Here is a 14,709-nt window from a genome sequence, read left to right on the forward strand (position 1 = left end):
CCTGCTGTTTATATTTTTCCATTCTAATGATAAAGGTAATTGTATTTAACTCTTACTGTAAAAGGTTGGAGACCATTGATGAATACAACATGAGGAAATGTAATGTGATTGCAGACTGGCCTTTTATCTATCTATCTATCTATCTATCTATCTACCTACCTATCTATCTATCTATCTATCTATCTATCTATCTATCTATCTATCTCTCTATCGTTTGTTGAAAGTTCGGATTTCAGACTTTTTTGAAGGCAACAGTTTAAAGTACAGTACTGTAGCGGTCAGGTGTTGCCCCTCCCTTTTTTCACTTTTTTTCCCTTTCTTTATTTTTCACGTTGTTTTTTGAATTTTCTAAGCTTGTCTGTTACATTTTCTATATCATGTTTAATAATGTACTATGCCAATATGTTCTGCACATTTCAAGCTAAACAATAAAAAAAAAAAAAAAAGCTGTCAGGTGTTGCCCTCAGGGACCTTCGGAAATCAGAGGTTCCTCACACTGATCTGGTTTTGAAATGAGGTTAAAATGCTTCCCTCTAGTGGTCGAAATAGACGCTTACAGTTTCACTTGGTTAGGTCACCTTCGTGCGGTTACACTAGACAACAGCAGTTTGCCGTGATAAAAAAAATGTAATTATGACTTATAACAAACAATATTAAGCTAAAATAAGTGCTAATAAGAAGAACCTTTAAAACCCTCATAAACAGTCCGCATTAACACTTTTTGTGAATGTTTAACTCTTCCGCATTTCCAATGTCGACGGCAACCGGGAAGGTCTCGTGGAAACAAAATTAGGAAAATGTCGATTGTTATATCGTTATCGTTTTTTTCCAATCCCAGCGGTGGAGGGAGTCGTGCGTTGCCGATGACGGACACGCTCCGCCCCGTCACAGCCTGAGGGAGGATGTCGGGAGTGGGAGTCCTCCGAAGGGGTCGCTAGTGGTGCTAGTGCTGGTGCCGCTAGTCGAGTGTTTACACTGGAAATTGGAATTTCATTTCAAGCTTCTCACCCAGTTTGTTTGCTTTTTTAAATTTATTTATTTTTAACACGGTTTTGCTCCTCTCGAATTCCACTGAAGGAACGCATCGTCCGGCTTCGAAAGCCCAACATCACGAACAGTCTCCGGCTTCGGAGGAAGAAGTAACGGGCGGCGCTGCGGGACATTGTTGACTGGAAGCATCCGTCTTTTTTTTTGCTTCCCACAACGCCCTCCTCCTTTCCTTGGCTATCTCCACACATCTGCCGGACTTATTTGGACGTCGACTAATTCTATACAAATATCGATATTGTTTTATTCAACTTGGTTGCAACTTGCAAGTTGCTATGGGCTAACCAAGCTAGCATCTTGTCTTCGAATCCCAAGCAACAAGAGGACTGTTTGACTGGCATCTTGTGTGCTTTTAAACCGAGTAAGTACAACTATATTGCTTGTTTATGATACATATTTATTTTTTAAATGTGTTTTTACTTGTGCACCCAGCGACGCAAACCCCCGCTTTTGTGCTTTTTTGAATTGGAATAAGTACGACGTGATTTGCTGACGTCACTCAATAGTAATCAATGGAATCTGTCACAGTACCGTGACAAAGCTTTTCACGTTATTTAGTAAAATAAACTAACTTCGCACATTACCTACTCCGAAGCAATAAGCAATTGTTTCTATCTATCTATCTATCTATGTATGCATAGTTTTAAATATTGTTCAATACTGTTGCATCTCACTAAGAGCTGTTTGTAACATTGTGTCCATCTCATGTGTCTCTACGTTGTAGGTCACCAAAATATTAAAAAACAGCTCTCAGCACAGCCTGAAACATTTTTGCAGCTCTCGTATCGGACTTACAGGTATTGTGCTTAATGTTTAGACAAATGGGCGTCATTATTCCATAAAATCAGTAAGTAGGTAGCACGTGTCATGATTAGAGTAACCAAAGATAGCTCACATTCCACCTGGTTGGTCTCATGCTGTAAATTTAGATCTGGCTGGCAGGAGTTCAAATATAACTCCCAAGTTTTTTTTTTTTTTTTAAACTGTATGCCCAGGCGTCACCTTTTCATATTTTTATACCTTGACTTCAGCTACTGTCAGTCAACTGCATACGCCCCCCTGCGTGTGTATTTATGGTACCGTATGATCCACTTGCAGTCCAGACAGTGCAAAGTGCGGCGACATCAACACGTCAGCACATACAAGTGTGGCATGGCCTTGGCGGAGTGAGAACGTGTGCGTCAAAACCACGTGTGTGTTCCGCAGACACCTGTCAGCTCTGCTTCTGGAGCGTCACCTTGGCTGGGAGTGTTTTTACAATCAGATTCCTCCCTCGGACCAGCTAACAGCTGAATATCTCCAGACTGCATGAGAACCCCCCCCCCCCCCCCAAAAAAAATTGCTTGCCTGTCTTTACTTATTTGTCTTCTTTACTGCTGCTGATCTTTGTAAAAAAAAAAAATAATAATAATAATTGGGAGTGGTTCCAAGTTGTGGTCACCCTGTCACTTCCTCACTTTGTGTGGGAACAAGACCACCACAGGGCACCAGACAGGTGACCTTGAGATGCCAGGTGAGGTGGACGAGTACATTTTGCAGTCTGGAAACTGGAGTGAGAGTTTCATAGCTGCTAAGACTAATAAACGTTTACCATAAAGAAGCTATGAAAGGGACTCAGTAACTCAGTCCCAGTAAGTCAGTCTACAAAGATGGGGAAGTATCTTCAGGGAGAGAAAAGTGATGGACAATTTTAAGGGACTGTAACTCACCTGGAAAACCGTATATTCGATATGAGACATGGACGGATGGAGATTTGCTCAGTCATCTCTGGTCCCTCACTGATTCAAACGTTTTCCATCTTCACTCGCGTGGTGCCATCAGGCTCTTAATGACGTTATTGATTCTTTTTGCGCCCCTGGCACTGATTTCTGCCTCTCCAGCAGACAACAGAAAAGTAGAGATGGCACTTGCTACCACAGACTGGTAGAAGATCTCCAACATCTTGAAGGATATGAGCTTTATTGGGAAAATACGATTGACTCATTGACTTCTGTGGGGCACAACTAACCGTTCACGTTCACACCTACGGACAATTTGGAGTTCAATCAAAAACCTGCACCTGTTAGCCACGAAAGTGGGAAGAAGCCAGAGTAAGTAGCCAGCGCAAACCCACATGAAGATGTTCAATGTAAGATTTGAACCCTTATCTCTCCTGCCTGTAAGGCAATTGTGGAAACTGTTGTCTTGGAACTCATTCACTCCCAGCCATTTTCACTGTGAAGCAACCCCCTTCGCTCCTGGCTGTTTTCTTAGATTTGGACTGATTCGGCAAGGTCCACAGAATATTCTGTTCTATTGCTATAAAATTGTGGAAACAACCAAAAGAAAGATTAAAGTCTCTTCTTCATCAAGAAAAAAAAGTATATTTCTATCTGTTTCAGTTTTGCAGCAATTAGCATTAGAATCTAGCTAAGTTTCACCATTATTCACAAACCCGTTGAAAACACTGAGGAAAAAGAGCTTGTTGCAACATGGCCCTGGCTGATCTCTTATACTCTGCTGGCAAATGTTGGCTGTTTTTTGTAATAACTACCATTGCTCTAAGCAACTCTCTCATGTCAGAAGCTGTATCAAAGCCTTCTGTATGCTCCAGCATAAAAACAAACAAACATATAAATACATTTTGGGGAGTGCAAGTATTTAAAAACATATTTATTCGTTTTGGGTTTGAATTAGTTAATATTTCCCCCCTCACCTCTGTTGCAAAGGTGAGGAATTTGGTGCTGGTCTGACTTCTTCGTTTTGTTTGTACTTGGTGGAGGTTGCAGTTCTGGGTTTCAGCCTCTCTTTCTAATATTTCAATCTAACCTAGTGTCTGGTTAGTATAGCGGTGAAAGAAAAACATTCTTAGGTCTCTGAAAAGATTGCATTATATGAGCCCCCCCCTTCCCCCCCCCCATTGGAGGATTACTGAGAAAAGCTTCCATTAGACCGCCATTCAGTGAAATGGGAAATAACAACAACTCTGGACTTACAGACGACTGCTGGTTGAGTTATAAGCAACTTGGACAACAATCTCCCCAAAAAGATCCATAGGACGGTTGGTTAATCTTAAACGAGGCTGCTTTGCTGCTGGCGGTTGGCACTTGCCAATGCGGTGATCTTATTGCCGGCGCTTACAGAAGCTGCCGCGAGGTCATGCGGGATAATGAACTGCGGTTGCAAGTTGTGTGCCTGCGGACTGCGTGTTGTGTAAGTACCCGAAAGCCTTGCGGGCTGCTTTGACTTCTGCTCTGATCCTGCTTGCCCCCCTCGCTCTCTCCATGCGTTCTGTGATTGGAGCTAAACTTAGCCTGGCTGATCACGTCTTATTCATTCCCTCGGTAAGACCGCGGATGTTAAAAGCCTTGGAATAGATCAGCCTTGCGGAAGGCAGATTCTGTGACGGGCGTGCAAAGTTGCCGGCAGCTCCTTCAGCGTCTTCCCCTTCCGCCATCGACTTGAAATGATGACCATAGAAAATGCTGGCAGCGATGGATACTTGCTTACGGCAGCCTGACTTGCGCGGCGCTCCGAATGCGGCAATTAAGCGCGGCTCCTAAATGCTCATTAATCTCATCAGCGGGGATCAAGTCAAGGTCAAAAACCAGAGCGACAGCAGACACTTGCTTGTGTGCTTACTGGCTACATTAGTGACATCAATCATCCTTTTTTAAAAAAATTTTTTATCGCGCTTGTCCTCAGTAGCTTCGTGGCTAACTGGAGCATGTTGCAGTTGACTTTTGTTGGGATGTACCCGGCCCGGATCCGATTACCTGTCGGTCGCGCGGGGCAAGCTCGCGCCTATGGACAGAAATTCACGGAATAGAGGCAGCAACAGGGGAAGAGTGGTCGCGGTTCACTAACACGTAGCCTGTGAACAGGAAGTGTTTGAACCAAATGAAGAGATTCTGAAACGGAGACAAAGACAACTTCCTGTCTGAGAAGGGCTGGGCGGCGTCTACTTAGCGTTTTCATTCTCTCTGGTGAGCTCATGACATCACACAGCAGCATGCACACTGACAGGTTTATGTGGTTTTTGTGTCTTTGCCAGGTTTTTGTGCGCGGTTCCGCCTTTTGGTTGTCACACACTCATGTCTCTGTCACCGTAGAAGATTTCATTACTTGAGCTTACATTCAACCTCGACGTCACCTCTACCTTACCTTGCTTTCCTTTGAAGCCACATCTGCAAATTGAATGATTTATATAGCGGGGACTTTTGTTTTTGTCCCCAAGCAGAAGGCGGGTCCCACCAATACAACAGTAAAACATTTATGTCCCCGCCAGACATAGAATGCCGGTGCGCTTACACACCTCTTCCAGTCGATGCACTTGCCTCTCGGATGCTGGCTTTCAGTTTTGACAATGGCGGAAACGGGATGTTTAACTCCCAACTTCTCAGGGTAAGGTCTCACGTTTTTTTTTTTCATTTTTCGTTTTTTGCAGTTGTGGAAATATTTTGTGTTCGCTTTCTGTTCCAGGGTGCCACACCCTTACTTTCTCTCCTTGCACCTTGTCTGTGTCATCTCTCTCTCGTCGCCGTCCTTGGCGTCTCATTGGATTAAGCGTCGCTTAGCATCAGGAGCTCGCTCAGCTCGGTGTTGTTTTCACTCAATGCACATTAGCTCGGCGTCTGTGTTGCTTTCATCCCCGCCTCGTTCTATTAGCCCGCTCTAATGGCACTCTGTTAATCGCTTCATGGAGAGCTCGGCCAGCGGCCTTTCCGCATGACCGCTAGATTATTACTCCCAAGAGATGCCGGGGCTGTCAATATGAGCGAGTTGAAGTTGCGCTTTGGTGTACATAGAAAGGTGAGAGTTTATGTTGGGCTGAGTTTACTTTTTATTTTTTCACGTGTCATTTGTATGGGAAATATTCAGCTGTGCTTGTTTGCTTTCAATGCTCTCCAGTGCATATTGAATATTTTGTGTTACAATGAACTATTGTATTCAATGGGAAATGAAAATACAAATAGTTTTACCTTGACATGAGTGCTCCAATTTACCGAGATGTGTCACAACTAATCGATTTATTGACAACAATTGTATAAGCGATTGTCTGGCAACCAGTTCAGGTAACCCGCCGACTACCCGAAGCCAGCTGAGATTTTCTGCTCTGCTCTGTTGATTAAATTTTGTTTCCTGTTTTTGAATAAAGGGATGAAAAGTACTGATATGCATTAAATTTAAAGCTGCTCAATGCAGGAAATTGAATTTTGAATCGCTACTGCCTCTTGTGGCCTAAAAATGAAACTGCACACCCTCTAATCTTTACATACACACTCCGTGCATGACGTCACATCCGCAGACTGAGCGTGAAATTCAGACCCGAATTCAGTCTGAAAACTAATGGTCAGAGGCTTGAAGGAGTACCCACTGTGAACAGCTAAGGTGTTAATCTGATAATTAGAATATATTTGAGTCATAAAGGGTCAAATAAAAAGGTTATTGTAAAGATATCTGGGACAAATTCCTACATAGAGCAGCTTTAACTATAACTACAAACCACTCTGCTTTGACTTTGCGCTGATAAAGCGCATTTTGTTTCACTTTTTAAATGCGAGTATGATCATTGTTCCTAAGCAACAACTTGCTGTTAATCTATTGATGCTAGTCCTTCAGACTGAGGATTTAGAGGCATATTTGTGCAAGTACACACAAGGGAATGTCCCTGCAGTGAAGCTGACCTCTTCATTCCCTTTTCACGACTGAATCATGATCTTATCACTCACAGTATCAAGTGTGTCGTCGTAGAAGGTGGGGGGTTGCCAGGGGTTGGACAGATGGCCAACACGCTTTCCTGGCCCACCTCACAGAATGTGTGTCAACCGGTTAGAATCTCGATCCTCGCTGGTGATCAGTGAGGTGACCCACATAAACGCCTATCGCTGCAGCCGTGTTAAGGTTGCGCTTCTGTGTGATTCTAATGAAACTTGAAAGCCTGTATGGTCAAACGCCAATTTGGACCCATTCAGCGCAAAGACGCACGCCCGTCCGTCCCTGGGGGTGCAAAGAGGTTTTGGTGGCGGCCCTGCCTAGGCATGTTGACCTGATTTCCTATGTGGGTGAGTTTGTGTCTCTTTGCGTATTTGCCCATGTGTGTCTATTGACGCGGATTAGGACGGTCAGACACGTCCGTGCCAGCGGCAGAGTGTGACTGATTGTAGACACGTGTGTTGGTGCATGGGAATGTGGGGCAGCACGACATCCACATTGACCCCCTCTCCCACACGGATGCAATGGATGAATTAAATATGGATGATATATTTCCTGAATCGTCAGTTCATCTACTGGATGCCGAAATAGGTGTTTTTCTCAACACACTGACCAACCAGATGGATCTAATGTGAGTTCATCAACCGACACATCTCGAGCTCTTCCACCATTTACTTACCCCATTCGCATGAATTCAAACAGTGCTGGCCTTCTTCCCAGATTCCCTTTCATCCCACAGCCATTGTGTATGTCGGCCCTTTTTGTCATTGACCCCGCCTGCTGGTGCCGTGTTTGCGAAAAAGCCAGTAACGGCTACAGGTCAGGATTTGTTGAGTGGTTTCCATTTGATTCTGATTCTGAGCAGCCCGATAGTTTTTTCTATTCAGAAGTTGAAAACCTAGGTATCAACCTCCTGCATATATCTGATTCATTAGAGAGTGAAGGAGAATCTCAACAAACAAGCAAACACAATCATAGTAGCTTTTTGCGTCGACAAACAAATGGCAACTAAAAAAAACGTTAGAAGGAAAGGAATAGACATTCTGTCAGTTTGTTAAAAAATATTTATAGAATACGTCCAACCTGTGCTCATGAAATCACTTCACATGAGAGCAGGTAGGGTGGACTTTGCTACTAACTCTCAAGTCACCTTGGAAAGCAGTCACATGAATTCTTAATGCTCTCCGCGGCAAACAATCTTTCAGATGCAGACATGCAACCACTCTATCCATCTGTCTGTTTTAAGTATGATTTTATTTCTGTTTCAAGGATTTTCCTGCAGGTGAGATCAGCAAATGAGGCAATTGCTTGACCGTTTTACCCGTAAAACTTAACGTGTGGTGTTTTTTTCCACTTCCCCAGCCGTGTGTGAGTCCATGCTCATCCATGTCTCCGTTGGCATCTAATGGAAGATAAAGTATCGACCAGCTCTGCCATGGTTTCAAGATTGCCCAAGTTTGGTGGGCGCTCTGCAAGTTGTGGCACTGGAGGAACCTTGACCAATGGATCGTCTACCCAGGATGCCAAGGCGGCTCCTGCTGGAACACGAACAAATGGTGCGATTCGAACTTCTCCATTTTCCCTGAAATGGAGGAGAGATGAAGGGACACCCCCCTCCAGTCTTACCACCATTACCAGCCCTGGGGACGGAGGCAAGGAGAAGACAAGACAAGTTCCTTCATTGGTCAAGGAAGGAAAGAGTAGCTCTCCGGGGACACCTATAATGAGGAGGTCAGGTCCATTGGTGGTGGCTGCCTCAAGCCCCAAGGTCATCCCAAAGCAATCCTTAAAAATAGCTCCCAAAGATGGCATCAAGTTGGGTCAAAGCTCTCTCTGCAGAGCGCCTAAAACAGACCACAGTGACACAGAGTCCCGCCTTGCAAAGCCCAAATTATCTTCGGGCTCGCCAAGAAGCAACTCCCAAGACCGCCTTTCCCAGTCCAGCGAAAGCCTGAAGACTCTAGAACTGGACAAGATGGTTCGCTCAAACAGCTTTACACACTTCAAGCAGATTCCGTCTCCCAACAGCCAGCCTATGATCCGTTCCTTCTCCTTTAACCGGGCCGTAGAACTGGCCAAACCTCTGGCCAATACTCAACTTCGACCACCTCGGAGTAGTTTCCTCAAACCTCCTCAACTTAGCAACGGACGATTAAGTTTAGCACTCGGAAGTCTGCGTGGGGGCCATGGAGGCTCTGGATCTTCTGGTGGTGGTACTGGAGGTGTTCCGTACAGCCAAACACCTCCGGCCGCCTCCTCACTACCTACGCCATCAGCGCCATCCACGCCCAGAGTTCTGAAAAAGCCGCTTCTCTCCTCTTGCGGTTTGAACAAGTTATTGGGGAATAGTAGCGGATCTTTGGGTTTTAGGCAGGCAAAACCTGCACAGGCCAAGCAGCAAAAGACAATACTTCCAGGTTGGGTTAAAGGAGCCGCCAAACCTTTATCTGTCCCTCCATCCGAAGATGCTGAACCCACCGGAAAGGGTGAAGTAGCGGACTGTCACAATGACGTTGATCAAAATCCTACTGATGGAGGAGAAAAAGGAGAAAGCAGCGCACAGCGGCAAAACTCAGATCAGGTAGTTGGTGATGGTCAGGAAGACATGTCCTTGTCGTCTGCTTCATCCTTAGACAGAGGAAACACCAGTGAAGAGTTTTTAGATGACTTGGACAGCGTAGGGGATGTTTTCAGTGACGGGGACCCTCATGACAACAAGAAGATAAATAGCTTTCTCAATCAGATCAATAACTGGGATCTGGCAGGTAAATCTCTCAAATAAACCAGCCTATAGTCAATTTTCCTCACATTGAACTTTGTGGTTGATTTTTTTTTTTTTTTACCATTTGCTTCAGGCCACGATGAAGACAGCCCAATGCAGGACTCCCAGGGACCACTTGTGAAGTCGCCGGAGGAAGGCAATGTCTACCAGGCTTCATCTTTGGAGCTGTCACCCTCCAACAGCTCTGGGGGAACCTACATGTGGGACGAAGAAGGCCTTGAACCTCTCGAAGGGCCTGGGACGTATCCGTGTGATCTGTACGACGACTCCGAGCTCAATAGCATAGTGAGTACATGAGTGCCAACAATCCCTTAAATCACTTTCTTTTGTTATAGTAGTCAGGGTTAAAACAAACAACAACAACAACAAAGTAACAGTAAGCATGGTCAGTTTGTTGGAATTGAAAAGTTATTCAACCAAGCCTATTGAAATTTGGTGTTATTGTTCAACTATTCAACTATTATTAATGTAAGGTGGTGTATTGGATAATTTGGCCCAATCAAATTATATCAATATTACGGAGATTATTTGTCGGCATTAAGAGTCTATTAGCAATTGGCAAGGACAACCTTGTGAACCGCTCAGTCCTGCAGTTTAACTGAGCCGAGAGATTATTGTTATTTGGTTAGAAGTAGGCAAAAAAGCAGCCTAATGGAAACTTGCTTATTCTTAAACTATTTTTAGATTTACAAATAGCTGTGCTGCCCTTCATGATTTTCCACATCAACATGAAAACAATTGTTTAATATTTCTCAATGGAGAATAATGGGAATGCCGTACTTTTTGAGCAGTTGGCGAATGAATCGCAGCCATCAAACCGGCACCTCTCCGGTAAGCAGCCCCAATTTGCAATGAGCCGGTCACTTTCCGGTTGGCAATCCTCGCGCAAGATTTGATTGCCTGCTTAAAAAGCCGCTGCCACTCATTCACCAACTTCCTCATTAGGCAAAGAGGTTATTATCCCTGAGAGGAATGCTGTCCCAACCGCAGCTTGTGCTTTAATAGCGTTTTGAGCCTTTGGTTCTCTGTGTTCACGTACCATGGCACCTGATCTCGGGAACCCATAAAGAGCTTTCCGGAAGCCAGATTAGAAAATTGTATAATAAGCCGTGTCTTTTTAGTACTCACAGCATGTGATATGGACATTCACTTGATCAAAGCGAGAGAGAAAAAAAAAGAAAAGAAAAAAAGCTTTTGTTTTTGTCTTTAATTGAGCTAGACAGGCCGTAGACAGTCCATTAATGAGGCTAATTGACAGTACAAATTGCTAGTCAAATCATAATTTCAGTCATTATTAGACATGCTCATTATTTCAACAGCATTTCCAGGTTACTTTCTAAGCATTTTAGAAGTAAATAGGGCAACTCGAGATATTGTACTGTACACCATTTTGGTTCATGTTCCTGACAGAATGGGGGGGGGGGAAATTCGCCAGAGTTTGGGATTATATGTGGGTGTGTTCGTTACTGCTCTCGGTATAACCACACATGCCTCAACCACGCATATCCGATTAAAAGTCATTTACTTTGTCTTAAGGACATGGTCTCGTACTACATTCGTGCAGCTGCTATCATGTGCTTCTTGGGTTTTTAACATTTGTGTGGACAGGCCATAGACACATTTTTCTTCTGCCTTTAACCTTATAAACACAGCAATAACTAGCGTGGCTCTGCTGGTACAGGAATAGAACAGATAGATTGTACAAATATAACTATTGCATATCTAGATATTTTCGGGGAGAGACTGTAATGGGTAAAATAAAACTTTACATACACTGTAGTAACATGATTAATCCACATGGTGGCGATGTGCCCCCATAACACACCTAACCGGGTCTGCATGCACTTGAAATTGCTCCTTTTGTGTGTGCCAGTCATGTTTTGGCTATATTTGGCTCTGTCTGCAAATGGCTCTGTGCAAAATCACTGTGTAGGCAACCGCGGCTTGAAAACATTTCCATGACGCACCATCCAGTGTGCAGAGGTGCCCATTTTAGAATGCATAGGTTATTTGTTGGTGTATTTTCTAGTTTGTTCTCGTTCAGACTTCAGTTGACAAATGTATTTGTTTTACTGCTGCTTTAGTCACACCTGAGTGTATGATTCTGTATTAAAACACATTGTTCTTGTGTCTTTACAGCACTATAAAAGTCACATATAAGGATGAGGATTTTTTTTTTAGTCCACATTCCCACCATAAAGAGAATTTTATGATATTATCTTTGACACCTTTTTGTCTATATCTAAAATTACAATTTCCCAGTAGTTGTTTTTTTCCCTTCCCAATTTAGATTCAGATGTAACATTTATGATGGTTGGCTTTGACCTCTTTCCTGAGCAAGTAGTGGAGGAAAAGTCATTCTTAACAAAGCCCACACCATATGAAATAATCGCTCAGAATAATATTTCAAAGCTATGTGAGAATTGGGCCTTTGCTGACTTTGATCGGTATGCTCAAGTTTGGCCTGATTATTGATATGTTGGGTGTGTAGAATTTGCGTGATTGTCTCCTACATAATGATTTCTAAACTGCCACATGGCTAAAACAATACACAAAACAGCAAAACCTCAGCGAAGAGGGGGAAACAAAAGGCCAACTATGGACTATGCACTCACCATTTCCACACTTGAGGTCCGAATGGCATGCTAACTTGTGGTCACCAGTCTAGCGCATAGCAATAATATTGACAGCATCAAACTCTTTTCAAAGTATATAGTTCATAATAATAATAATAATAATGACAAGCATATACTACTAACTGCAGGTGAAAATGAATGTTCCCACCGCTCGATTTTTGATCCCTATAATCGTAGCTGTCCATCGCTCTCCGGGGAGCCGAGCCGGCAGAAACAAAGAGACGGACAGACTACCGCGGCCGCCTTGATGTTCCACAGATTTGGATGGAGGTCCTATTCCTTGTCTTTAAAATGTCACAAGTTCGGATGAAACTCGCTCCGAATTTGAATATACTTATTACACAAACCCACGTGAACACATGTTAAAGAATGGGGTTGTTTTTCCTCTCGAAGGCTTCCAAGTCGCTTGAAGCAAAGACCAGGAACAGGTAAACATCCTCACCATATGGTCCATTGCCTGTATAGATGATATAGAATGCAGAAAAGGACTACATGAAGTTCCTCCACTCACTTCAATATAATTCCTCGGCACCAAGATGTTACAAGATGGCGGCAAAGCAATACCGATACATAATATCAGCTACGAAAGATTGGTTTGGGAAAAAAAAATCTGTGACATGCGGGTGCACTTTATACAGTTATTATGTACCTAAGTTGCAATGTTATTTTTTTGTTTAGTTTCTGTTTGTGATTCCCAGGATATCCTGAACAACTTGCACGGCCCGGGGGCCGAAGAAGGGGATGACGATGACCTCATGCTGGATGTGGACCTCCCAGAGGATGTTTTGCAAGGTGAGCTCACCTTCGTCATTGTCCTGAACAGAGCAACGTCCACTAAAGTCAGTGACAAACTATGGCAAAAGTCAACACTTCCCATTTCCAGCAATATGCTTGTGCGACTTATAACAGATTGATCAAATCCCTGCTCGGCTGTGCAACATCTGTTTGAATGGCCTCGCCGTCTATTGTGATGCGTACGCGCTCGCCGAAGAGTTATTTATAGGATGTTTATCGCGCTGGAAATGACAGCTCGGCAGCAAACCTGCGCGGAAGAGGATGTCGCCGGCTGTCTCGAGCGTGTCTGAGCAAAGAGATGAAACGCAAGCGCAAAGAATATTGAGGCGTAGCAGCAGACAGTGTGATTGCCTTGACAGTAGTAATAAGGTGATTAGTTCAGTGCCTCTTTGTCATCTGAGCGCTGTGACATCAGCACCGCGGTAGGCCTTTGTTGTCGTTTTCTTTATCGCTCGCGAAAGTAATCAAATTCCGGCCTCTTTATAGTGGAGTAAAATGGCTTAATTGTATGTGCTGGAGGTAATCAGGTCATGTCGATTGTGCTGGCAGCTTTATTATGCGTTTATCAGATGGTTCGTCACATATGAGAGAATGAAGGGGGGGGGGGGGGGTTCAGAGACGTTGACCTCGCCCGTCGTGATTTATAATGACTTCTGCGCCGATAATTTGCTCCTGTCAGCACAGACGCAAACTCGGGTCGGCCACTCCTTGCCTGGCTTGTTAATTCAATGTCTCTGACAAAGCCCGCCTTGGTATGTCTGACAAGGCTTCGTTCAGGAATCACAAAATCCAATATACGGAGGTCACGTATATGCCTGGGATCGCCGTCTATGCACAAGCTAATGGACGATGTCGTGTGTCATCAATTAAAACAAGCGGCGTAAGAATATGTGGTCAGGTGACACGTGAAGAGGCAATTGACCAAAGTCAGTGAGTTTGAAAAAACAAGAACTGATCACCGATTGGACCACTTTATCCTAGATTGGATAAACAACTTTTTTATTTAGTGTACAGTCGATCCCGTGGGGGATTGTGACTGGCCTGGCCCACGACGCGCCAAAATTCGTGCATAATTCATGCCCACTGAAATGCAATGGGGGGAAAAAAACACCCCAAAAAATTCTCCCCAAAATACTGATAAACATTCAATACACAAAATATGGGGGCTTTTTTTGGGTGGGGGGTTGTTGATATAAAAAAAATAAAAAATACAACCCAAAACAAACTTATTTAAAAATATTGGGGGGAAATGGAAACAAATCTGACTGGATAGTATGATGTAGAATGTAGAATGTACAGTACAGGCCAAAAATGTGAAAGCACACGGTTGGCATTCTCACCTCTGGGAACTTCTTCAATACTGTTGGAAAACCATTTCAGGGGACTAATCTTGAAACTCATCGAGAGAATGCCAAGAGACAAATAAATAATCAGAACAAAGAGTGACTATTTGGAAGAAACTAGAATATAAAACGTTTTCAATTATTTCACCTTTTTTTTTTAAGTACCTTTACATAACTCCACATGTTCATTCATAGATTTGATGCCTTCAGTGAGAATCTACAATGTAAATAGTCATGAAAATGCCTGTACTGTTTGTCCTCTAATGACATCACTTTCGATTTGGCATAATATGCTAAATATGATTTGTGCCAAGTCTATTTCCTATTTATGACCAAAAAATGTTTTTCCTACAAATAAGGTTAATGATACACTACGGCGGTGTTTGGTTGCCGCTGTTGAAACAGAACTCGT

At 43.5% G+C, this 14,709-nt stretch overlaps 1 protein-coding gene across 10 annotated transcripts in view; it reads left to right on the plus strand.

Annotated features, from left to right (window-relative positions):
- The first annotated feature begins 919 nt into the window (after window positions 1-919).
- Window positions 920-14,709, plus strand: part of ccser2a (coiled-coil serine-rich protein 2a) — a 37,542-nt gene continuing 23,752 nt past the window's right edge. For 9 of the 10 annotated variants that reach the window (XM_086093047.1, XM_086093049.1, XM_086093052.1 and 6 more), the window contains exons 1-4: window positions 920-1,408; window positions 8,104-9,506; window positions 9,597-9,808; window positions 12,858-12,951. In XM_086093047.1, the coding sequence (XP_085949173.1) occupies window positions 8,147-9,506; window positions 9,597-9,808; window positions 12,858-12,951 (1,666 nt within the window). In that variant the 5' untranslated portion in view covers window positions 920-1,408; window positions 8,104-8,146. Of the gene's footprint in view, window positions 1,409-5,069; window positions 5,431-8,103; window positions 9,507-9,596; window positions 9,809-12,857; window positions 12,952-14,709 lie in introns of those variants that run through there. The other variant, XM_086093048.1, reaches the window with a different exon arrangement.

The sequence above is a fragment of the Leptonotus elevatus genome, chromosome 13 (genome assembly GCF_054856555.1).
Source record: "Leptonotus elevatus isolate MCC_2025b chromosome 13, RoL_Lele_1.0, whole genome shotgun sequence".
Lineage (NCBI taxonomy): Eukaryota > Metazoa > Chordata > Actinopteri > Syngnathiformes > Syngnathidae > Leptonotus > Leptonotus elevatus.